Source organism: Camelus dromedarius, chromosome X (genome assembly GCF_036321535.1).
Source record: "Camelus dromedarius isolate mCamDro1 chromosome X, mCamDro1.pat, whole genome shotgun sequence".
Classification (NCBI taxonomy): Eukaryota; Metazoa; Chordata; class Mammalia; order Artiodactyla; family Camelidae; genus Camelus; species Camelus dromedarius.
This window is the reverse complement of record NC_087472.1, coordinates 59,897,054-59,913,829: the sequence shown is the minus strand read 5'-3', so window position 1 is coordinate 59,913,829 and position 16,776 is coordinate 59,897,054. Positions and strand designations below refer to the sequence as shown.

The 16,776-nt window shown below is 38.5% G+C and overlaps 1 protein-coding gene across 6 annotated transcripts in view; it reads left to right on the top strand.

Annotated features, from left to right (window-relative positions):
• TAF1 (TATA-box binding protein associated factor 1) overlaps positions 1-16,776 on the top strand; it is a 64,382-nt gene that overhangs the window by 12,299 nt on the left and 35,307 nt on the right. For all 6 annotated transcript variants that reach the window (XM_010978762.3, XM_031446413.2, XM_031446415.2 and 3 more), the window contains exons 15-27: positions 1,262-1,462; positions 1,629-1,770; positions 2,154-2,284; positions 2,928-3,008; positions 7,589-7,738; positions 7,914-8,033; positions 8,326-8,501; positions 9,345-9,523; positions 10,969-11,182; positions 11,697-11,862; positions 13,240-13,451; positions 16,065-16,173; positions 16,383-16,481. In XM_010978762.3, the coding sequence (XP_010977064.2) occupies positions 1,262-1,462; positions 1,629-1,770; positions 2,154-2,284; positions 2,928-3,008; positions 7,589-7,738; positions 7,914-8,033; positions 8,326-8,501; positions 9,345-9,523; positions 10,969-11,182; positions 11,697-11,862; positions 13,240-13,451; positions 16,065-16,173; positions 16,383-16,481 (1,980 nt within the window). The remainder of the gene's footprint in view (positions 1-1,261; positions 1,463-1,628; positions 1,771-2,153; positions 2,285-2,927; positions 3,009-7,588; positions 7,739-7,913; positions 8,034-8,325; positions 8,502-9,344; positions 9,524-10,968; positions 11,183-11,696; positions 11,863-13,239; positions 13,452-16,064; positions 16,174-16,382; positions 16,482-16,776) is intronic.

Sequence of the window (16,776 nt, the reverse complement as noted above, 5' to 3'; positions counted from 1 at the left end):
TATTTCTATTGCTTATTCTCCTAAAGCATTCACAAAGCACTTTTTTTTCTTTATCTTTTGCATCTCTAGTCCATTTCCCACCAGGTTTTGAGTATCGCCTTTATACTGTTCCTGGCATCCCTTTCTCTGCAACTTTCTGTTGAGATTTTCTGCCAATCTATCCCCTTCTTTCATGGCTACATCTGTAGTCTGTCTGTTAGTGACCCTTTTTCATCTTCCCCTGTAACTCTTTTTCACATTTAGAATTTTCTTTCCCCACCTATGTACTGAAGATCTTCCCTCTTTCTGTCTACTTTTCTGATTTTTTGAGAGGTCTTTCCTTAGAATCACAGGTTCTTGTGACAGTTGATCTCCACCTGGCTACTGCTTAACATGTTGATTGCCCACTGTGGATCAGGTCTGTTTCCTGCAGGGCCCAGATTCACACTTCACAGCAGTGTGACACACTAGCAATATACGTGCTTATAATTAATCTGCTTGTATTTCCAGTATAATTGGAACTGTTTTAAAAAAACAATTTCTTTTCTTGATTTCAATTTTCAACCTCTTTACAGTTTATTTCTTCTTAAGATGTCATTATTCTGCACGGATTAAATTCGGAATAAATTCTACATAATTGGATGAAGGAAAGGGTCACCCATATCTGGGTGACAGGGGCCCTGAGGAAACTGTCACCCAGATTTGGGTGATGTGGCGATCAACATGTTAAATGAGCTCAAATGTTTTTGTCCTGCATGTTTAGTCTGTCTTCTTTAGCACACTTTCTAATTCATTGTTTTTTTAAAATTAATTTACTTAACAAATGCTTTGATCTCATATATTATGTCCAGGGCTATGCTGGGGTCTAGGGTAATAATATGTAGTACTTGTTAGTCTATAAAGTGATTTTCACATGTAACCTTAATAGCAATCCTGTGAGGTATAGGCATTTTAAGTATCTCACTTTATAGATAAGGAGAATTAAGCTCATAAATATTAAATAGTTTGTGTGATACCATACAGTGAGTAGCAGAGTCAATATCAAGAGAATCCAAATCCAGTAGATTCCCCGCTACCGACTCTTAAAGGTAGCCAGTGGATAAAAAATTATCTAATCCCATTTGATGTTCTGTATTACAATTTGTTTATATTACTCGATAGACCTTAGATGGCATAATGGGGATAGAGAACAAACTAGCTTGGTTTCCCTTCCTTATTCCTTCCTTAGACTACATTTCTAGGGCTTCTCTGTATATAACTTCGGTGTTTTTATTTTTGTTAGGCATTTGAGAACAACCTTTTTCGTGCCCCAATTTATCTTCATAAGATGCCAGAAACTGACTTCCTTATCATTCGCACCAGACAAGGTTACTATATTCGAGAATTAGTGGATATTTTTGTGGTTGGCCAGCAGTGCCCCTTGTTTGAAGTTCCTGGGCCCAACTCCAAAAGGGCCAATACACATATCCGAGACTTTCTCCAGGTAAGAAGGAGAGGATAGGGAGGGCATCTGGATGTACATAAAAGGATATGTGGATTTCGGGGCACATCAGGAAAGATCAAAACACATAGGGACTTAGCAGGGGAAGGGGCCCTGGTAAGGGCTTTTATCCTAATTTTGCCAAATAAAAATTTGGTTTGTTGGGCAGGTTTTTATTTACCGCCTGTTCTGGAAGAGTAAAGATCGGCCTCGGCGGATCCGAATGGAAGATATAAAAAAAGCCTTTCCTTCCCACTCAGAGAGCAGCATCCGGAAGAGGCTAAAGCTCTGCGCTGACTTCAAACGCACAGGTCATCAATTGTGACTGATTATTTGTCCTCTCTGCCTCTTTCCAGGAAAGAATTAGGGCTTCCAGTTAAAGGATAAGCATACAACTGATAGAAAAAAAATTGTAGTCATCGAAAGGAGGTAAAAATCTTCTAATTACAGAGGCTCTGATTGCTATTTAACGTTGCCTGTCAGGAAATTCAGTATGACTGTTGGATGTCTTATATGAGATGTAAGAAATCCAGCAGCAGGGATTTTCTTGACTGGACAGTCAGCCTAACTGTGGCTAGCTAGGCCTGGTACCGTCTAGAACATTGCCTGCTTTAATCTTGGTTTGCTATCCCTGATGCTGTCAGTGAAAGGGCTTTGGCATTCAGAACGGTCTCATTCTCTCTATCTTTTCTAGGCATGGACTCAAACTGGTGGGTGCTGAAGTCTGATTTTCGTTTACCAACTGAAGAGGAGATCAGAGCTATGGTGTCTCCAGAGCAGTGCTGTGCTTATTATAGCATGATAGCTGCAGAGCAGCGACTGAAGGTGAACACCTTCCTCTTAGGCACTGCCTGTGCCTGTGGGTCTTTTCAGGGAGACGAGGGTGAAGACTATTCTCACTGGCATAGAAATGATGGTTACTAGATCATTACCAATTATTTAACAATTCAAACGGCGTGAGGTACTCTGTATATCAGTTCTAGGGTAAGCCACAGTGTCGCTCAATACCAGTGGGAAGGGTTAATGAGGGACTTAGGGTGTATTATCTTGCTTTGAAAATGGTGGCTCATTCATTCAGATGATGAGTTTAATTTCTGTTCTTTACAAGACGTGTGTAAGCAGGGAAAGTACTTCTCAGTTGTTTTCCACAGCCTTCCAGGTAGAGAGCTGGGCGTGTTGTTTAGAGAAGCACTATATCCTTATCAGGCCAAAATAGGAAAGATCTAGCTGGGATGGGATAGCACAACTCTGTACCACTGAGTTAATGAGCATCTCTAGTCGGCTTCTTTATGGGCTTTAACGCCACATATATCAGCCTAAGGATGCAGAATGGTGATAGATACACCTAAGACTTTACAAAATCCGTTCTCTGTGCAAAATGTGCTTTGATGTTCTGTACTTGGTATTCAGTGAAACTTGTGCTTTCCAATTTATTGATTGATTTATATGTGGATTTGTCCCCTTCCAGGATGCTGGCTATGGTGAGAAGTCCTTTTTTGCTCCAGAAGAGGAAAATGAGGAAGACTTCCAGATGAAGATTGATGATGAGGTAAGGCTTTATGGTAATGGTTATTAGTACATCCCATTTATCCTTTTTTTGAAAAAAAAAAAAAAAACAGCTCTATTGAGATGGTTGACGTAAAACAAATGGCACATCGTTAAAAGTGTACTATTTGGTATGTTTTGATGTCTGTTTATACCTGTGAAATTATTGTGACAAGATAGTGTACCTGTCACCCCGACAAGTTTCTTTGTGCCCCTTTGAAATCCCTTTTTCCTGTCTCCTCCCTTCTGTCTACCCTCCCTCTCCCCTGACAACCACTGATCTGCTTTCTGTCACTATAGATTAGTTTGCAGTTTTTAGAATTTTAGATACATAGTATCATATAATTACATATACTGTTTCTTTTTTCTAAAATTGTGGTAAAATACACATAACATAAAATTTACCATCTTAATCTTTAAGTTTATATAGTCAGTAGTGTTAAGTACCTTCACATTGTTGCACAACCAATCCCTAGAACTCTTTGTCTTGCAAAACTGAAACTCTATTACCCATTAAGCAGTAATTCCCCATTTCTCCCTCCCCCAACCTCTGGCAACCATCATTATACTTTCTGTCCTGATGAATTTTACTGCCCTAGGTACTTCACCTAAGTGGAATCATGCAGTGTTGTTTTTATGTGACTAATTTATTTCATCTGGCATGATATTCTCAAGGTTCATTCATGTTGTAGCTTGTGTCAGAATTGCCTTCCTTTTTAGGACTGAGTAATATTCTGGGGTATATACGTATACATAGCACAGAATATTATTTTGGTTATCCATTTATTCGTTGATGGGCATTGACATTGTTTCTACCTCTTGGCTATTGTGAATAGTGCTGGCTATGAACATGAGTGTGCAAATATCTCTTCAAGACCCTTCCTTCAATTCTTTGGCATATATACCCTGAAGTGGGATTACTGGATCATATGGTAGTTCTATTTAGCCTCCATACTGTTTTCCAAAGCAGGTGCACTGTTTTACATTTTTATTAATGGTGTATATGAGTTCCAATTTCCCCACACTTTTTTTTCAAATTAAGAAGTTGAATTTTTTTTTTATTTAACTGTTTCTTATTTTCCTGTGAGGCTGTTGCTTCACTGTATAAAAATAGTACCAGCAAACACAGTATATTGCAAAATTAAGATAGTATTGTTCTTCATCTGACACTGTACAACTAACCAGAACTTTACTCTACTGCCAGTTATTTCCAATGGGAAGATCATTAAGTATTTTGACCCAAATCCAGGGATGGATGTAACCAAGTTAAAATATTACCTAAGGCTTAAGATAACGTTATGCTTGAATTGCATACTTTATCTTTTTACATTTTTTATTGAGTTATAGTCATATTACAATGTGAATTGCATGCTTTTTATAACTAGTTTTACCACAGATAATTTCGAGAATTCTGAATATTATAACTGGAGCCTAGCCTAAAAATCATCAGTGAAAAAGATGCATAATGTTTATCTGAAGTAATTAGGAAGTTAAGGGGTATTTTCTTCTACTAACATTGTTGCAAGTAGTTTCTTTTGCTGAAAGCAGCTTCAGGCTGACTGCAGTAAACAACATCTCCCAAAGCTCCCTGTGCAAGGTTGCTGATTCCCACTGTTCCAACACTGGTTTCTGTTGTCATCCATTCATGTTTGTCTGTGAATTTATGCACAGAGAGCAGAGCAGGACTGGTGGGCAGTGTCTGGGCCCACATGCTCCACACTGGTCGCAGCCCAGTTTCCCCACACTTTTGCCAGCTTTGTTATTTATTATTTTTTGATAGTAGCCATCTTAATGGGTATGAGGTGGTATCTCAGTATGGTTTTGATTTGCATTTCCTTGATGATTAGTATCTTTTCATGTGCAAGTTGGCCATTTGTATGTCATTTTTTGAGAAATGTCTATTCAAGCCCTTTGCCTGTTTTTGAATTGGATTGTTTGTTTTTTTTGTGGTTGAGTTATAGGAGTTCTTTTTATATTCTGGATGTTAACAGCTTTTCAGATATACTGTGAAAATACTTTCTCCCATTCCGTTGGTTGCCATTTGCTCTTTTGTGTCCTTTGATGCAGAGTTTTATGTTTTGATGTAGTCCAGTTTATCTAATTTTACTTCCATCACCTGTGCTTTTCATTCCATATCCAAGAAATCATTGCCAGATCAACTGTTGTGAAGCTTCCCCTCTGTTTTTTCTTCTAAGAGTTTTATATTTTTAGTTCTTATGTTTCAGTCTTTGATCCATTTTGAATTAATTTTTGTGTATGGTGTAAAGTAAAGGTCTAGCTTCATTATTCTGTGTGTGGATATTCTTTTTTTCCCAGCACCATTTGTTGAAAGTATGTGTTCTCTCATCTGTGTTCTTCACTCTGTAATTATGTTGGGATTCATCCAGGTGGTTGTGCATATTGATAGCTTGTTCTTTTTATTGCTGCATAATAATTCCATAGTATGGATGTACCACAGTTTGTTTTATCACCTATTAAAGGACATTTTGGTTGTTCCCAGTTATTGGCTTATTATGAATAAAGCTACTGTGAAAATCCATGTATAAATCTTTGTATGGACATACATTTCCTTTTTTTCTTGAGTAAACACCTAGAAGTGGAAGTGCTGGGTTGTATGGGAACTCTTTATTTTTGGAGTAACTGCCAGACTTTTCCACAGTGGCTGCATCATTTACATTCCTATCAGCAGTGTATGAGGGTTCCTGTTTTCCACATCCTTGTCAGCACTTGTTATTTTCCAATTATTATTATTATTGTTATTATTATGGCCCGCCTATAGTGAGTGTGAAGTGGTCTGTTACTGTGGTTTTATTTTGCATTTCCCTGTTAAAGGTGTGGAGCATCTTCTTATGTGCTTATTTATCATCCAGTTATCTTCTTTGGTTGAGGGTCTGTTTATTTCTTTTGCCCATTTTTATTTTTAAATAGTTGCTTATTTTCTTACTGAATTTTGAGAGTTCTTTATGTATTCTAGGTCTGAGTCCTTTATCAGGTATGTGATTTACAAAGATTTTCTCCCAATCTGTGACTTGTCTTTTGTCTTAACAGCATCTTATGAAGAGCAGCAAATCCAACTTATAAAAATCTTCTCTGTTGCTTATAGTTTTGGTGTTATATCTAAGAAATTTTTATCTGCCTCAGGGTCACAAAGGTTTTTCTCATATGTTTTCTTCTAAAGGTATTATTGTTATAGAGCTTATGTTTAGATCTGTTTTGAGTTAATTTTTATTTAGGGTACAAGGTGTAGATTAAGGTTCATTTTTTGGCATGTGAATGTCCAGTTATTCTAGCACCATTTATCAAAAAGTTAAATAATCTGTTAAAGCAAAAATGTAAAACAAAGATTTGATCATACCACTCTCTTGCCCAAAGGGTTCCTTTGGGTTCTCATTTCTTTTAGGAAGAAGTCCTCAACATGATTTACGAGGCTCTACATGATTTTGGTCTTGTAATGTAACTCTAACCTTCTTTTGTCTGTCACTGTCCATCTTATACTCTTAAGTTCCAGACATACTGAAGTTCATTCAGTTCCTTAAATTTCTTTTTGTTGCCATCTAGGATTTTGCATCTGCTGTTCCCTCTGCCTAGAATATTTTCTCTCCACTCCTCTACCGTTTGACTCTTGCCGTTGCTCCTACCCTCTGTTCGGATTGGATCACCATTCTTTCCTTCTTTATGTACATATAGCACTTTTTACTTTCCTGTTGTGGCACTGATCATGCAGTACTGAATTTGGTTGGTTATTTTTCTCTCCCTCACTAACATAAGGCCCTTGAGAAAGTAGTGCCTAGCATGTGGTAGGTATTCAGTAAATATTTGGTAAATGAGTGAACAATTGTAAATGAGGTGAGAAAGAGTGAGTAAAAAAAAGCATCATTGTACTGTTCTTTTGAGGTTGGAATGAACAATGAGTGGATATCTAAGAATTTCCAAAATTAAAGAGTCTGTTGAAAGGCCTTCAAGATTGAATCTTGAATAGGAAATTGACCACTCTCTAGCTAATCATGTATACTCTTGACTGGTCTGTTTGGACAAGCACATTCCCTCTGTCTTAATTGCCTGATTGTTTTATGGAGTCTGTGAACACTATTCAGGGTCCAGGAGGGGACAGGCTTTTTAGACCAAATCAGTGGCAGAGGTAAGATATACTTTGGTTTATTGCTACTGGGATTAGGACCAGTGCTTTGTAAAGCATGCTTATCATCTAATTGTGGGACTACATAGGTCATTCTAAAGAAGGCATTTGAGCAATTGGACAAGCAGATGCGATCATCAATCTAACTTAACTCTTGAGCATCATGAGGGCAACACCATCTTTGAGAACTCTCAGTGAAATCCAAAGGATATGGGGCCAAAATTCCTTCTTATACTGACTGAGATCTTGACCTCTATTATCATAATTTAAGCACCATAGGAAAGAACAGCAGACTGAGTATTGGGCAGCTTTATGTAACTATTGATTTTTGTGGACAGTTTAAGAAAGCGTCAAGTTGGACATTTTGTAATTATCACTACCTTTTAAGTATAGTGAGACATAGAGCAAATGTTTCCCACCATCCTTAGAAAATTTTTGTCTATACCTAGGTTCGCACTGCTCCTTGGAACACCACAAGGGCCTTCATTGCTGCCATGAAGGGCAAGTGTCTCCTGGAGGTGACTGGGGTAGCAGATCCCACAGGGTGTGGTGAAGGATTCTCCTATGTGAAGATTCCAAACAAACCAACACAGCAGAAGGTGAGACTGTCTGAATTTTGAGAAGGTGAAAAATCAAGGGAGGAAGAACTAGAGGTTAAGGAGTGGAGATGAATGGGTGGGGATCTGGAAAGCAGTTGACAGGATGATTTAAATGCCTACTTAAGGAGTTCAGCTTACTAGGATTCTTTCCTGTTTTGTTTTATGTTTGAGGTAGGATGATAAAGAGCCTCAGCCAGTGAAGAAGACAGTGACAGGAACAGATGCAGACCTCCGTCGCCTTTCACTGAAAAATGCCAAGCAGCTTCTACGTAAATTTGGTGTTCCCGAGGAAGAGGTGGGTGTGGAAGAGGAAAACTTACAGGTTTCTAGGGACTTTGTACAAAGAGAGGGAAAAGCTTGGAGTCAGGTAGGTGTTAGGAACTATCTGGAGAATTGTGTAGTATAGGTTATGGTAGACTGGATCTTAGATACTTTTTCAGGTGTTAGCTTTCCTAAAGCTTTCTGGGTTTTTTGGTTTTGGGGATTTTTTTGTTTTGTTATTTTGGTCTGGCTTTCTAACCGTGTGCCCTGGTTTATCCTTTGAAATCCTTGAATGATTTGTGTGTATGTGTGTGTCTCTCTTGTAGATTAAAAAGTTGTCCCGCTGGGAAGTGATTGATGTAGTACGCACAATGTCAACAGAACAGGCCCGCTCTGGAGAGGGGCCCATGAGTAAATTTGCCCGTGGATCGAGGTTTTCTGTGGCTGAGCATCAAGAGCGTTACAAAGAGGAATGTCAGCGCATCTTTGACCTGCAGAACAAGTGTGTTGTTTGAGTGCTGCAGAAAATCCAAGCTGGAAAGGGGTGGGGGGTCCTAGACACTATTTCACAGTGAAGAGAAGGTCACCTGATAATGTGACTAGGTGGTCAGGTATCTGTTCATAATACTGCTAGAGTACCGATTCACTTCAAAGCAACTTGGCAAAGGTTTTGAATGGCAAGAAGTGCTAGGTTCCATGGCAACTTCTGTAGCCTACTTGGGCCTGGCAGCCATTACAGTGGTGATAGGGGACAGTAGGGATTTTTTTTGAAGGCTTAGTGGTGAGAGGATGGTAATGACCTATTAAAAATGACCGGTGTGCTGATCTGTTTCTCATGCTTTTTCCAGGAATTCTGAAAGAATTGCTGTACTATTTCCTATTTTGACTTTGCCTTGTTGACTAGATTTACAGGAAAACCTTGTAAAAGCTTTTCTGTTCAGGGCCCAGTGTCTTAGTGGATTTTGAATATTCCTTTTTTTTTAAACATTTTTTATTGATTTATAATCATTTTACAATGTTGTGTCAAATTCCAGTGTAGAGCACAATTTTTCAGTTATACATGAACATATATATATTCATTGTCACATTTTTTTCTTAAAGAGGAAATACCAATTCAACTACAAAGATAAGTTCAAAATGGCAATAAACATACATCTATCATTAATTACTGTAAATGTTAATGGACTAAATGCTCCAGTCAAAAGACATAGAGTGAATATTCCTTTTTTAAGGTTGATTTTCTAATTTCCTACTCTCACCTAACCTAAAGCTGTATTTCTTCAGCTCTTTCTCCACTTCTGTGTTTTCCCTCCTTTCAATTTAGTATTGTTTTTCTTCTCTTTAGGGTTTTGTCATCAACCGAAGTCTTATCAACTGACACAGACAGCAGCTCAGCTGAAGACAGTGACTTTGAGGAAATGGGAAAGAACATCGAGAACATGTTGCAGAATAAGAAAACCAGCTCTCAGCTGTCACGTGAGCGGGAGGAGCAGGAGCGGAAGGAACTACAGCGGATGCTACTGGGTGAGGGTAGTGACTTCACAGACAGACAGACAAGAAAAAGAAAGATCGAAAAAGTGTAAATAACTGCACACTAATTACTGAGGTAAAGCTGGAGGCAGAAGAAGTAGGAGATGAGTGTAGAAAAGCCTACAGATGAGGTAGGGAGATTACTGCAAACTGGACTCTAGGTTTGTCTGTGGGGCACAGGTTGAAAAGATGCTGCCAATCTACTACTGCCTCTGTCTGTATCAGGCCTGGCCAGGCCAGGGCTGTCAGTGCTGTACATGAAGTGAGCTTTCTGAGCATTCATTCTAGAGGGTAAGAGTTTTTAATACAGAATCTGTGGATGCATTTGGGGGGTTGTTCATGAACCCCCTGAAATCATATGTAAAATTCTGTACAAATGTGCCTTTTCTGAGGAGAAGAGCCATGCCTTTCAGAAGATTCTCAAAGGAGTCTTAGACACTAAAAAGTTTAAAATCACTGACCCAAAATCGCTTAAGTTGAGGGCAAGGATGATAAAGGCCTGAACTGGTTTGGGATATGGTCACTGGGAATGAAGAGAGAAAAATCAAAGTGATCTTAAGATTTCACTTTGGGCTTGCTGGAGAGATGGTGGTACTGTTGATTAAAGTAGTGCATTTTAGAGAAAGAAGCAGGTTTAAGATAGAAAGTTATAATATGTGGAGTTTGAGGTTCCCATGACACTTCCCAGTATAGGTGTCAAGCAGACAGTTGAAAACTTGGGTGTAGATACTGAGAGAGAGGATAAAGGCTGAAGATGAAGGTTTAAATGACTCTTCTCATTCACAGTAGTCTTTCCTTTGTTTCTGCTCTGTAAAAGCTTTGTGTAATTTTGTTGTTCTGACTACTTTGTAAAGATGTGATAAAGCCTTTCCTCCAGTGTGGTCCTGGACCAGCAGTATCTATATCACACGGGAGCTTGGTAGAAATGCAGGATCTCAGGCCTCACCTCAAACCTACTGGATTAGAATCTGTATTTTAAGAAGATCCTCAGATGATTCCTATTCATTCATATTAAAGTTTGAGAAACAAACTCTAGGCCTTAAGACTCTGGACTTGTTTCTGTGGTGCCATTTTTTCCCCTGGGTGCTTGGGTGCTTTCCTTTAATGTGATCTTCAACTACTTGCTGCTTGGACTTTCCTCTTGCGCTGTTGTTCAGAGGAATCAGAATACAGCTACTATTCTTCTGTTCCCTATGTAACAAACATGTAGTCTTTGAGATCCTTTCAGAACTTCCTGTACTTAGAAAAATTGGAGCATTGACAGTGTGGTCAAGTGAAGTCAGGAAGGGACAAATCAGTGTATTCTTAGGGCTGGTGGTGACTTTGATGCTTTCTGTAGAACCATAGTTTTATGGCATGGTGAGCTTCAGGGTCTCTATTCAACCCCAAAGAAATGGCCATTTGGGGGGAATGTGTGGAAATCTTTTTCTGCCTTGCAGCAGCAGGCTCAGCAGCAGCAGGAAACAATCACAGAGATGATGACACAGCTTCTGTGACTAGCCTTAACTCTTCTGCCACTGGCCGTTGTCTGAAGATTTATCGCACATTTCGAGATGAGGAGGGGAAAGAGTATGTTCGCTGTGAGACGGTCCGAAAGCCAGCTGTCATTGATGCCTATGTGCGCATACGGACCACAAAAGATGAGGAGTTCATGTAAGTTTGACTCCCCACTCTCCAGTGTGATACGGGGACGGGTAATAATCATGAGGAAGGAGGGAAGAGGAGATGCTTGAGTTTTAATGATAGGATTCTGCACAGTTGTCTCTGGCAGTCTATGTTAATTGGAAACCATCTTGCCTTTAGAATTTTGAGTTTGTACAGAGCCGAAGCACAGGGAGAATTCCAAATTTGCTGCAAAGCAAAGGCACGTTTTCAGTTCGACCTGGGTCCTTCGCGTTTTCATGGGTTGGTAAAAATCTTAGGGACTCCTCTGGACTTGTTCTGACAGAGGTGCCTCTCTGCACATGGAAGGCTGATAAGTGGGGGAGATGAGAATGTCAGGTAGCCCCTTTATTTTGGTCTTGATGGATTAATAATATTCTTTTAATTGAAGTATAGTTGGTTTACAGCATTGAATTACTTTAGTTCTGAGATATTTAGATATCAGGACAGTCTTGTTGATTTAAGTTTGCTTAATGGATCTGTGATTTTTTTTCCCATTATTTAGTCGAAAATTTGCCCTTTTTGATGAACAGCATCGAGAAGAGATGCGAAAAGAGCGGCGGAGGATTCAGGAGCAACTGAGGAGGCTTAAACGGAACCAGGAAAAGGAGAAGCTTAAGGGTCCTCCTGAGAAGAAGCCCAAAAAAATGAAAGAACGTCCTGACCTAAAAGTGAGTATAATATTGTGTGATTGTAACTAACAAAGCAAAGGAAGAAACCTTACCTTTTCCATTAGCTTTGGCATCCTCCCTTGCTGGGAATGAGGACAGTTTTGTGAAAAACTGGTTTGAGTTGGTATGGCTACTTGGGTGTTACCAGTACTATTGGGATGGGTACTGACAACACCAGACCTAATCTCGTGCCATTGAGTGTCATTTTATACTTAATCCATTGGAAATATTTCCTATGAGTTAAGATAGGTGTGGTGGATTTTTTTTAATGTGTACATATATGTATACACATACACCTTGCTTTTAAATTGCACATATTAAAAGAAGCAACAGGAAAAAAACACACAATACAGGTTGCTTTGCATGATTTAGGTAGGATTCCAGATACTACTGTGCAGTGTCACTCTAATGTGCACCACAAAATAAGGCAACTGTGGTACAGTGGAAAGAACCGTGGATTTGGAAACAGATCTGGGTTCAGGTTCTTGTTCTGCCATTTAGTAGCTCTGTGACCATAACCTCTCCAAACCTGTTCTCTCTTCTATAAAATGATACCTGTCTCACAGTAATGGTGTATTAAGAGATGTAATGCATGGGAAGGACTTTATAAACTGTAAACTTCTCAACAAATGTAAACTGCTGTTAATGTGTACTAAGATCATTACGTATTTTAATGTTCCTTTCTTGTATGTGATATTACATAAGTATGATACAGCTTTGATCCCATTTTTCAGATGAAGCTGGGGCCAGTTGCAAAACTGAGATGGAGACTTGGTATTATTAAGCCTTTTCCTTGAGCTGAAAATACAACCATACTGGCTACCTGTGCTGCTGAATGCAACCTTGGGCTTCCAATAGCCTTTCTCCTGCATATTTAATATTTTCATAGTTTACAACTTAAATTGACAGTGGAAATCCTCTCCCTTTCTTCTTCACTTGATTTTTTTTTAATTGAAGTATAGTCGGTTTACAGTGTTGTGTTAATTTTTGGTGTATAACATAGTGTTTCAGTTACACATATATATTCCTTTTCATATTCTTTTCCATTATAGGCTATTACAAAGTATTGAATACAGTTCCCTGTGCTACCCAGTAGGACCTTGCTGTTTATCTGTTTTATATATAGTAGTTAGTATCTGCAACCTCACTTGATTTTTAAAGAAATGTTCAGTCTCTGGATTTCATTTGGTTTTTAATGTGTCATTTCCATACATGTATTTTTGTCCAGTGGCTTCTGGCTGAAAGGTGTATAATGATTCTATTGGAACAAAAGTTCTGGGCCTGCCTTTGTTTCTCTTCTACCTTCTACGAATTTCTTAAAGCTAGCATGAAGCCTGCTTAACTCTGACATGTTGATACTTTTTTTTTTTTTTGCAGCTGAAATGTGGGGCTTGTGGTGCCATTGGGCACATGAGGACAAACAAATTCTGCCCTCTTTACTATCAAACAAATGCTCCACCTTCCAACCCTGTTGCCATGACAGAGGAGCAGGAGGAGGAATTGGAGAAGACGGTCATTCATAACGATAATGAAGAACTTATCAAGGTTGAGGGGACTAAGATTGTCTTGGGGAAACAACTAATTGAGAGGTAAGGGATAGCAGGCAAGAAGTGCCACGGGAGAGATCTATTGGAGGTTGGTGATATTGGTGGATAGCAGGGGTGAATGTGATGTGTTCTCTGAAGTGGAACTGAGGGCATAGGATTTTCCTCAGTAATCGTTGCTGGTAAAGAAAATTACAGTCTTGAAACATGTTCATTAGGCTCCACTACTTGCCGTTGGGCATGCTACCTAACTTTTCTGAGTCTCAACTTCCTTATTTACAAAATGAAACTACTCTTACCAAGGTGACTATTATGATAAAATGAGGGAGACTATATAAAGCATATAGCATAGCACCTGGCATATAGTAGATGCTCTTCTTGTCCTACTTCAGGTGCTTGTAATATTTGTAAGGTCCCTAATTTCAGATGTTCTGATAACGGACCATCCAAAAAGATTAAGGAAACAAACTATACTTATACCTACCTCTTACCTTCAGAGAATTTAATAGATGATAATCAAGTAGAAAAGTTTTTAAATTAAAAAAGATTCTCCCCTGATTTTTTAGTTTGAAAATTGCAAACTTACAGAAAAGCTGAAGGAAAAATACAGTGTAGTATTGCTTTAAATTCACCAACTGTTAACGTTTGTCACATTTATTTCATCTTTATATATATATAACTTTTTTTTGCTGAAACATTTGGAAATTGCTGGCATCATGGCATTTTACTCAGATTCTTTAGCACACATCACCTAAAAATAAGGACATAACAAATATGATCCTATTATGACATCTAAGAAAATTAACATTAATTCAGTAATATCTAGTATTCAGTCCTTATTCAAGTTTCTCCAGTTCTCCCAATGTCCTTTATTGCCTGCCCCCTCTCCCTCCAATTCAGGATCCAATCCCAGTTCAAACATGAAGTATTTTGAGTCTGTCTTAATCTAGAACTGTCTTCCCCACCTTTTTAGTTTTTTATGATGCTGGGTTTTTTGAAGAGTCCAGGCCAATTGTCTCATAAAATGTCCCACATTCTGGATTTATCTGTTTTCTCATTGATTATATTCAGAGTAAATGTCTTTGGCAAGATTACTGCATAGATATCATGTACTTAACTGCATCACATCAGGAAGCACATAATGTCAGGTTTTCATACTATTTTGATCATCTTGTTAAAGTGCTAATCCCCAGATCCCTCTATAATAAAGGTATACTTTTTCCTTTGTAATTAACATGTGGGTGAATATCCTATTCTCTGGCAATCTTTCTCTTAATAGTTTTAGCATCCATTGATGATCATTACCTAATTCAGTTATTACATTGGGGGTTGCTTAACAGCGGTTTTCTAATTCTAGCATCCTTTCTTCATTAACTGACATTCTGTAAAGAAGCGCTTCCTCTTCCTTTTTTGTTTGGGTATTATTGATTCTGAAAGTCTTTCTTTTGTACACTTAATGTATTACAATTCATTAGCATCATTATTAATTTTGATGCCCATATTGTCCCAAATTGACCCCTTCAGGCCAGATCCTCTGTCCTTTTGAAATGACCCAATAAATTTTGAAAACTTCTTTGCTCTCTGGCATGAGATGTTCCAGCCTCTCCTTGAAATTTCCCTATTCCAGACCCCAAATCAGCCATTTCTTGAGGATTCCTGGTTCCTTTTATTGGGAGTGGTATTTAGAAACTAAGATCTAGGTGTTAGGTATGTTCATTGCCACTGAGATGTCATTGCTTCTAAGCTCTTAGTAGGCAGAACTAGGAAATATACCTGTATTATAAATCACAACTTCATATTGATACCTCCAATTCAGACTGTATCTACAGATTCTTCTTCATCTTCTCTCATTTCATATTTGTATCCTTTCTCTGGTTCCCAACCTCAGTATATTTATTCATTTGCTCTGTTCTATGATTTGTACAAAATAGTTTGAGAATTACAATACCAATACTACTACCAACAACAAGCTCGTAAAGTAGATCCAGGGTGTTTTCTGTAATTTGTTGCCTTTGGATTATATCCACTGATGTACAGTCAGTGAATATATGTAATTCAAATATATTTGAATTCTTTTTTGAGTGTGTGATTTTTTTGTCAATTCGATATACAGTTATATTTATTTGTTTTTGTTTCTGTTAGGATTTGAGGTTTTTCCCCCCATCCTTGTTAATTTGTCAATATCTGAATAGTCATTATGTTTTGAAGCACATTTGAAAAGGAAAATTGTAGTATTTTGATCCCATATGTTGGAAGGGAAGAAAGTGGATGAGCTTTTAATGATTGAGGGAATCTGAGACTATTTTTTCTTTTCAAATCAGTTTTTATTTTCTTCCTTGTTTCTACGTTGAATCTAGCCCTTTAACCTTAGGATAGAATGTTGGAGCTGGAAGGATTCTTGAAATTCCTTTAGTCTAGTTCCCTTATCTTCCAAATAGGAAACTGAGGTGAAGTTGTGGCTTGCCTAGTTCTTTATTAATTTGGAGATCCTATGAGACCTTGCCTGATCTGAGCCTTAAAATGTGGGTGTCTGGCCTTTGGTTTGGCTTTTTCCTTCTAGGCTCATGCTCAGGTACTTTGGACTTTTTCATTGTAGTCGCTTTTTCTACGGGGACTAGAAATAGGGACTGCACGCTATGAAAGTGTTATTGATTGCAGTGCAGATGAGGTTCGCAGAAAATCTCTGGTTCTCAAGTTCCCTAAGCAGCAACTTCCTCCCAAGAAGAAACGGCGAGTTGGAACCACTGTTCACTGTGACTATTTGAATGTGAGTATCTGCATTGTTGCTTTCTGACCAGATGGGGTTCTCATTGATTCCCCTAGCTCTCTAAGCTATGGCCCTGATACAGCCTCAGATTTTCCTTTGGGCTTGCCCTGATAATTATATTTTGGAAATCTTGTAGTGAACAGTACACATATTTGTATTGTGGTTTTTTCTAATCTAAAACAGAATTCTGATTTCATATTTCTCCTTAGAGACCTCATAAGTCCATCCACCGGCGCCGGACAGACCCCATGGTGACATTGTCATCCATCTTGGAGTCTATCATCAATGACATGAGAGATCTTCCAAATGTGAGTTCAGTGCATTCCGATCTATGGATGGCAAGACCCTTTGTTCTGTCTGTGATTTCAGATAGAGGGCAGTAGATTATAGTCCTAGGAACCTGGAACTCCTAGTTCTTTGGAATATAGTTTTTAATTTATTTTTTAGTAGTTCAGTAGAGGATACAGTCAGACCTGCTCCATCTAGCAAGATTCCCTTGAGAACTGATGGCCAGGTAGAGACGGGTAAGATGTGAGAGTCTTCAGGCGTTGGTTCTGGCAAGTGTTCTTTGCTCATGGATGATTTCCGCTCTTATTTGCACAG